The sequence below is a fragment of the Glycine soja genome, chromosome 6, assembly GCF_004193775.1.
Source record: "Glycine soja cultivar W05 chromosome 6, ASM419377v2, whole genome shotgun sequence".
In the NCBI taxonomy this organism is placed as follows: Eukaryota; Viridiplantae; Streptophyta; class Magnoliopsida; order Fabales; family Fabaceae; genus Glycine; species Glycine soja.
In genome coordinates, this window is record NC_041007.1 from 26,153,960 (window position 1) to 26,162,177 (window position 8,218).

Sequence of the window (8,218 nt, forward strand, 5' to 3'; positions counted from 1 at the left end):
ACCTTTTGAAGAGTTACATCTTTTGATTTTTTCAGAAACAGTCACTGGTAATCGATTACCAAATCAGTGTAATCGATTACACAAGGCTTTTATGTGAATGGATGTGACTCTTCATATTTGAATTTGAATTTCAACGTTCAAAGGCACTGGTAATCGATTACCAAAACATTATAATCGATTACAGCTTTTTGAAATTAATTGGAACGTTGTAAATTCAGTTTAAAAACTTTTTCAAATCCATTTTGCTACTGGTAATCGATTACAATAATCTGGTAATCGATTACCAGAGAGTAAAACCTCTTTGGTAAACATGTTTTGAGAAAAATCCATGTGCTACTCAGTTTTTGAAAAAACCTTTTCATACTTATCTTGATTAAGCTTTTTCTTTATTCTTGAATAGCCTTTTCTTGATTCTTGAATCATGAGTCTTGAACCTTGATCTCTTGAATCTTGATTCTTGATTCTTGAATTCAACTTTCCTCTTGAATCTTGAAATGTTTTTTATTCTATCTTGAACATCTTGAACTCATTCTTTGATTGACCTTTGAGCTTTTTGTCATCACCTTTGTCATCATCTTTTGTTATCATCTTTGTTATCATCAAAACATCTTTGAATCACTCTTGATTCACCATGAAGCTTTGCTTCTACAAGAGCCTTCGAAAGGCGTCTCGCATCTAAGGCTAGACTGAGTGCTAACCATGGTTGAAAAAGGAGAGGCTGCAGGGTAAGTACATGAGTTAGGAGAGTATGAATGAGTATGTATATGCATATGTGAGTAGGCGTGAGCATGTGTGTATGTGTGTCAAGGGAGTACGAGGGAACCTACTACTTATAGTATGGAGAGGGAGTTGTGGGTCCTTGTTGACAGGGACTATTATGATTACGTAACAACCCTTGCAGATAATTACCGGCTTGTAGATAATAGCTAGTAGATAAAGATGACATATAGATATTATTAAAGATAACATGCAGCTTAGAGATAAAAGCTAATGGGTAATTGTTATAGATAATGTGTAGCTTTATAGATAATTGATTATCTATCAAGAAATAATGAGATGATAATATATTTGAATAATTAAATGATTAAAGATAACCTGTTCGTTGAGAGCTCAACTGCTAAGGACAGGGCGTCCGTGCTCCTGCACCAGGATTGACATGGAAGGTTGACGTGTGTCTCGGAGCGCCATGTAACATGACATGTGTATTTTATGGACTCTGGACAATATAATTGATTAAGCAGGATACCTACGTATTGTAAATCCCTTAATAATGTCTTTGATTCAATTTCTACAAATAAAAAAAGAGATCCTATATATAAATGTAAAAATTTACACATCTTAATTATGTGTCTAAATTAGTGATGAAAACTTAATTAACTACCAAATTCACGTTCATTCATAAATGGAATTGAAGCATGTACAACATATAAAATACAAATTTTCCTTTATTCATTTGGTAAGATGTCGATTGGCATCCAATGCAACCGAAGTTGACACTCATTGTTCCTTACCTTACCAAGTTCGCCACTTGTCACTCATTAGTGATATCCATAATTTTAATTGCAACTCTCTCTGTTCACGATTTCAGTTCCTCCACGTTTACTTTAGTTCATCACACACACTGTCTTTCTCTCGATCTCTAACCCCTCTTTTAATATATTTTTGTTCCTGTTGTATATTATAGTAGAGTATATTATTTTATAAAATTTTATCAATTTTGAGAGATTGAATTATAAAAGTTATAAACTTTAAAAGATTAAAATTATATCTTTGGATTAAATATGTTTTTATTTCTTCAAATTTAAGAGCCTATTTTTTTAGTCATTTAAATTTAAATTTATATTTTTTAGTCCTTAAATTCACAAAATATTTTTGTAAATCCCTTTTATATAAAAAATTGTTACAAATTGTACATCCAAATCACAAAAAATCAGTTAGTAGGAAACCAAAAAGTATTTCACAAATTTAAAAGACAATATATATATATATATATATATATATATATATATATATATATATATATATATATGTGCAAATTTTACTTTGAGAAACTAAAAAAGAAAAATTTCCAAATCTAAAGGACAAAAACATAATTAAACATATATTATTTTATTATATATAAGAATAAAAAAATATTTTTTATTAAAAACTATACTTAGTTTTTTTTTTAAAATCCTTAATATTTAAAATAATCATAAACTTACTAATCCGAATATTGGATACATATAATTTCCGTTAATTAGAGAGAAAACTTTGCCGACATTTTATAGTTAAATTACTTAAATAAAAATTAAAGCAGCGCTTTATGACTCTCATATAGGAGTATGTATATATAGATGTGGATCTTAAACTGTAATTTAATTATCTTCACCAACCACTTTTGAATTTAGCCCTTTACAACAAGTTAACCATCGTGTAATTATTCGAAGTTAGTACATAATAATGGCAAATAATAGAATCCGACTGATCGTCAACTTCATCATCAATCCTTCTCTTCCATGTATTATATTACATGTGCAAACTGGTCCCCAACAAATTGAACTTGCAAGGATATAAATTATAGATAGTAACGCTTTATCCCTAGTGTTTGGCTAGTAAATTAGAGGATTAGCTAGTTTGTCATGGTTAATTTCTTGTGCCTGAGAGGAATTATATGGTCATATCAGATCATAACGGAACGGAACAGGTTCAGTACATATTTACCATGTGGTAGCATGGCCTCCTGCTTTTACAAATTGATCTACATCATAATAAACTCATATTCCTTAATTATAAATGTTACATGTATATGTGGAGTGGTATGACTTTTGTTTACTAATTAACAAAAAAATAATTAAACTTTCTAATAGAAGTTCGAAAATGTTTTTAGGTATGGACTAGATGCAGGGGCCGTACCAGAATAACATAGAAGGGGACGAAAAATTATAACAAATTAAAAACTGTAGTATTCAGTATTTTGTAAGGTAAAGAGAAAGCACCATAAAAGTAAAAAATTGTTATACAAAAATTTAAAAAACAGATAAGGAGTAGTATGTATGATTTCATGGGGTGCAGGCTTTGCCTTTAGTGCTTAAGGATCAATCAATTTAACGGTAATATTTTATTCGAATAAAAAAATATTGTTATATATAAACAATAAATTAAGTTGTATTTTGAATATTTAATATAATTATATATTCATGATTTGAAATATATATATATATATATATATATATATATATATATATATTATTAAATTAGAACAATATTATAATAGTTATCCATGCGCTCAGGTGGAAGATGTTCGAAAATGTTTGATATTCTACTAATTTGAACTTTGTTTTAATCAAGTCTGAATTTTTAAAACAAATATATGTAATTTTGCTTGTTTGACAAGGAATTGAGTAATTCAAACGTGTCAACATAGTTAGACCAAACATTAGAGAACATGACATGGTAGCTAGCTAGGAAGGGAATTGGATTCCGGTGTGACTGCACAGGAATTCAAACACCAGCATTTATTGAAGGGTTAATTACTTTTTGAAGGAGAGGATTTAGGTGAGACCATGTTTTGAATGTAGGAAGAGAAAAAGCCTTTTAGATGGTCCCAACTCTTTTGATTAAACTCACCTGCCTCCTCTTGTTTTTCTCCCATTATATATTTTTGGCATCATACTTTTGTACCTGTCAACACTGAATTCAAAATCACTTTCCACCGTATTCTCTCTCTCAGTATGGTGCAAACAAGGAAGTTCAGAGGTGTCAGACAGCGCCATTGGGGTTCATGGGTATCAGAAATTCGCCACCCACTTCTGTAATAAGCTCTTCCAAACCTTTTTTTTTTCATGTTTTTTTTTATCCGTATAAATTTAATACAGAATCATGAGATTTACAATATTTATACATACTTTCTTCAACCAAGTTAAATATCTTGATTGTCATATTCTGATGTGTTTATCTCGTGTTTTAGTGTACACAACAAACACCATCATGTAATCTGAATATATGTTTAGTAGCTATACTACTATCTTTTAATAATTGTCTTTCTTACCAGCGTTTACAAATTAACATTTTTTTTATTCTTTTCACTGTCATTGATTTTCTAAGTAAATTCCCACTTGACTACTTTAGTCTTTGGTATTGTACTTACCATTCACGGTCTTAATTTTACAAAATTCTGATTTTGTCGGTACTTTTTTTTTTTAAAGAAAAAGTATATACTAGAGACGCTAATTTTTCAAAGAGTATATTCTAATTTTACAAAAGAGTGAGAAGCTAACATTTCTCTCTTATAAAATATCAATATTCTCCTTATTCATAGATATATAATGTAAAAATGTAGTGAAAAAAATAAATTATATAATGTTTTCTTTTAATAAAACCAAATAGTAAGTTAGAATTTTTTTAAATAAAGCTTATTCGGCAAAAAAATGGTAGTGAATGTTGATTTTTAATTTAATTTCAAAACATTTAAACACAATTTTAAACAAAAAAGGTAGTTCTAGACTTCTAGTTTTATTATTTCAAAGACAAGTCATTTGTTGTTTTTTTTTTTTTGAAAGATCTATAACAATTGTTATTTTCAAGATTATTATTATTATTCTTGTCACCCTTATTAGACTATTATAATTATCACTATCATGATTATATCATCATTTTCACTGCCAACATCACTATATTTATCATCCTCATACTACCACCTTATCGGCACCAACTTCCACGGTTACCATACAGGTTTAAATAAGAAAGTAGAAACTAATTTGCGTGATTAATTAAAATTAAGATTTTGTACTAAAGTTGAAAAATTAAAGCCACAAAAATTTGAAACAAATTAAAATATAAATAGAAGTGTTGATAAGGGCTTATGTATAAGAGTTTTTTCAAAACTAAATACATTAGTGTCCATTTCATAGAGTCAAATGAAATTGAAAATAAATCGAGCTAGATAAAAATTTTGAATTAAAATACAGTTATAAAAGTGTGATTTCTAGCTCATCTTACCGTTAATTTCATTCACTTTTTTCTCTTTTTAAGTGCAAACGAATGGACCATAAAGTAAATAGCACTCTTTGTCTCTCGGATTAAGGTAATAGTTTATTCCAATATTTTCAACTTGAATAATATTTCACTCGCTGCATGAAACAGCAAGAGGAGGGTGTGGCTAGGCACGTTCGAAACTGCAGAAGAAGCAGCACGAGCCTACGACCAAGCTGCGATATTGATGAGCGGGCGAAACGCAAAAACCAACTTCCCAATAGTCCAAACCCCAGAGGGTGACCCAAAGACAACGCTAACACCAACCGATCACGAAACCCCATCGTCGTCCATGACCACCTCGAAGGAACTGGAAGAGATTCTTCACGCCAAGCTCAGAAAGTGCGGGAAGCTTCCGTCCCCTTCCATGACCTGCCTGAGGCTCGACCCCGAGAATTCCCACATCGGAGTGTGGCAGAAGCGCGCCGGCCAGCATTCCGACTCCAACTGGGTCATGATGGTTCCTCCCCTCGGAAAGAAGGGTGGTGCCAACGAAGGAGGTACTGGAGATGGTTCTTGTTCTAATAATCCCTCTTCGTTCTCTAAGTGCGATCCTGCCCCGCAAGTGGTGAGACAGGAGCTTCTAAGGACAGAGATGGACGAGGAAGAGAGAATTGCGCTACAAATGATAGAAGAACTCCTCGGCAGGAACTGCCCCATCACTAGCCCTTCTTTCAACAACTTATATTAAGGGGAAGGGTATTTGAAGAAGGTTAATTTTATTCATTTTCTTTAAGGATCTCTATAGAGAATGTATGCAAGTAACATTCTCATTCTAACACTTTATTATTATTATTATTATTATTATTGGCTCAATTTTATTAAAAATCATAAATTTTAATAGGTTTCACTTTTAAACCTGGGAAAGACTTGTTGACTGAAGTGAAATTTATTAAAATTTGTAATATTTAGTAAATTTTAGCCGATAACAAAACAAAAACGTGTTAGAAAAAGAATGTTAGAGATAATATTGTTAGCATTTCTCTCACTTATATCATGCGGTTTTTTCATGAGTTAGTGCTCACCTAAGAAGGGCATGCTATGCTAGGTTGCGTAATAAGTAGAAACAGTATGACTTATGGTCTTTTCTTCTTGCTTTGTGGTTTTAGTCTTGTTACACTCGATTTATGTACTTCAATTTTACACTCTCTTTTATAGGATAAAAAGAGAGGATGTAATCATGGAAAGGAAAGTGACTTTTTGTTTGTCTTCTCCTTTTCCTTAAAAGAGATGTGTAAAAAGAAAAGTATAGAAAATCAAGGTGTGTACGAATAACCTTACATTTAAACTATTATATAATAAATTCTCTGATATTTGATATGATCAATTTGCGTTACCGGGCCACTATTTTTACATTATATGTAAATTAAGATGTACTGTATATATAAATAACCCAAACGGTAGGTTGACCCAATTAGGGTTAATTAATAGTCCTCATGCAAGTCAAGTGGTGGAGGAGATTTGATCTAATCCTGTTATTCAAATTTTCATATGACAATGTAATTTGAAAGTGAAAATAGTTAACTAGAGATCGATCAATAGATCAGAAACATGGTTTGAATTAAAATTATAAGATATCTTAATTAATTTTTATTTTTCTCAATATTATTAGTGGTGAAGATGGTCTGGATTACTAATTCTACCAATAAGTGGTAATTGGTTGAATCGCAGTCGCTTAAAACAAATTATTCATTCATATGTAATAGATTCTTGAAAATGAGTTATGTGTGAGAATATTTTTTTTATTACCTTTTAATACATATGAGAATGCATATTTTTATCTCCATATTTCTAATAATTTAACAATAAGATTTTGTGAAACAAAGGTCACTTATTTATTTTAATATATGATTAAATGTTACTCTAAGTTTTAATATATAGTTAAATGCTAATCTAACTTTTCAATTTTTCTCTCCTATAAAAATTCAAGATAAATATGTCCCCATTAATATTAATTAAGGGGAAATTTAGAAAAAATATTACTGTTAAAGATATTCAGTGTGGAGGACCGCATCTTAAAAGGAATTGCTCACAGCTTCCGCAGACACAGGAGAACCGTTGTTATGTTTGAGGCAAGGTGGGCTACTATGCTCGAGAATGTAGGGTGACCGGGAGACCGACGGTAACCGCCAATTCCAACACCGTCAATCGTGAACCCGCTAATTCCACCAGGAGCGGTAATGTTAGCAACAACAACAACACTAGTGGTGGAAGACCAAAAGTACCCTCTCGGATATTTGCTATGAGTGGTTCAGAAGCGGCTGCCTCCGACGATTCGATACGGGGTAAGTGTTTGATTGTTGATAAACTACTAGATGTACTTTATGATTCAGGTGCTACGCATTCTTTCATATCTCATGCATGTGTGGAGAGGTGTTTGACATGTCAAAAGGCTAAGGCTGAGCACCAGCGACCATCAGGAGAATTGAAGCCATTGGAAATTCCGGAGTGGAAATGGGAGAGCATATCTATGGATTTTGTATCTAGCTTACCCAAGACTAGTCGTGGACATGATGTTGTGTAGGTCATAGTAGATCGACTCACCAAATCTGCTCATTTTATTCCAGTGAATATGAAGTATAAAATGGAGAAGCTAGTGAAGTTGTATATCAAAGAAGTAGTAAGGTTGCATGGAATTCCTTCCAGTATTGTATCCGACAGGGATCCGAGGTTCACTTCGCGATTTTGGGCAAGTCTACATGAAGCATTGGGGACAAAGCTGAAGCTTAGTTCAGCTTATCATCCTCAAACAGATGGTCAGACTGAACGACCCATTCAGACTCTAGAAGATCTACTTCAGGCGTGTATTATAGAGCAACAAGGTAGCTGGATGGATTGTTTGCCATTGATTGAATTTACTTACAACAACAGCTACCAAGCCAGTATTGGTATGGCTCCTTTTGAGGCTCTATATGGACGAAAGTGCAAAACTCCTATTTGTTGATATGATGATGGAGAAGCAGTACTTCTCGGACCTGAAATGCTACAACAGATTAACGAACAAGTGAAATTGATTCGAGAGAAAATAAAAGCATCTCAGGATAGGCAGAAGAGCTATTATGATAGAAGGAGGAAACCACTAGATTTTCAGGAAGGAGAACATGTGTTTTTGAAGGTTTCTCCTGTAACCGGAGTCAGAAGAGCTCTCAAATCTAGGAAGTTGACGCCCAAGTATCTAGGTCCGTATAAGATTTTGAAGAAGGTG

The 8,218-nt window shown here is 32.3% G+C and overlaps 1 protein-coding gene across 1 annotated transcript; it reads left to right on the forward strand.

Moving 5' to 3' along the window:
• Window positions 1–3,656: 3,656 nt before the first annotated feature.
• LOC114416739 (ethylene-responsive transcription factor WIN1-like) lies at window positions 3,657–6,336 on the forward strand. The gene is made up of 2 exons (XM_028381726.1): window positions 3,657–3,793; window positions 5,125–6,336. Exons 1-2 carry the CDS (start codon window positions 3,714–3,716, stop codon window positions 5,702–5,704), a joined length of 660 nt encoding a protein of 219 aa, XP_028237527.1. The 5' UTR covers window positions 3,657–3,713; the 3' UTR covers window positions 5,705–6,336.
• Window positions 6,337–8,218: the final 1,882 nt, after the last annotated feature.

What these genes read in the sequence shown, in the direction of transcription:
- LOC114416739 (XM_028381726.1), top strand. Translation starts at nt 3,714, where the DNA reads ATGGTGCAAACAAGGAAGTTCAGAGGTGTCAGACAGCGCCATTGGGGT. An exon ending in GAAATTCGCCACCCACTTCT is followed by an intron (nt 3,794 to 5,124) that starts GTAATAAGCTCT and finishes TGCATGAAACAG; the next exon opens with CAAGAGGAGGGTGTGGCTAG.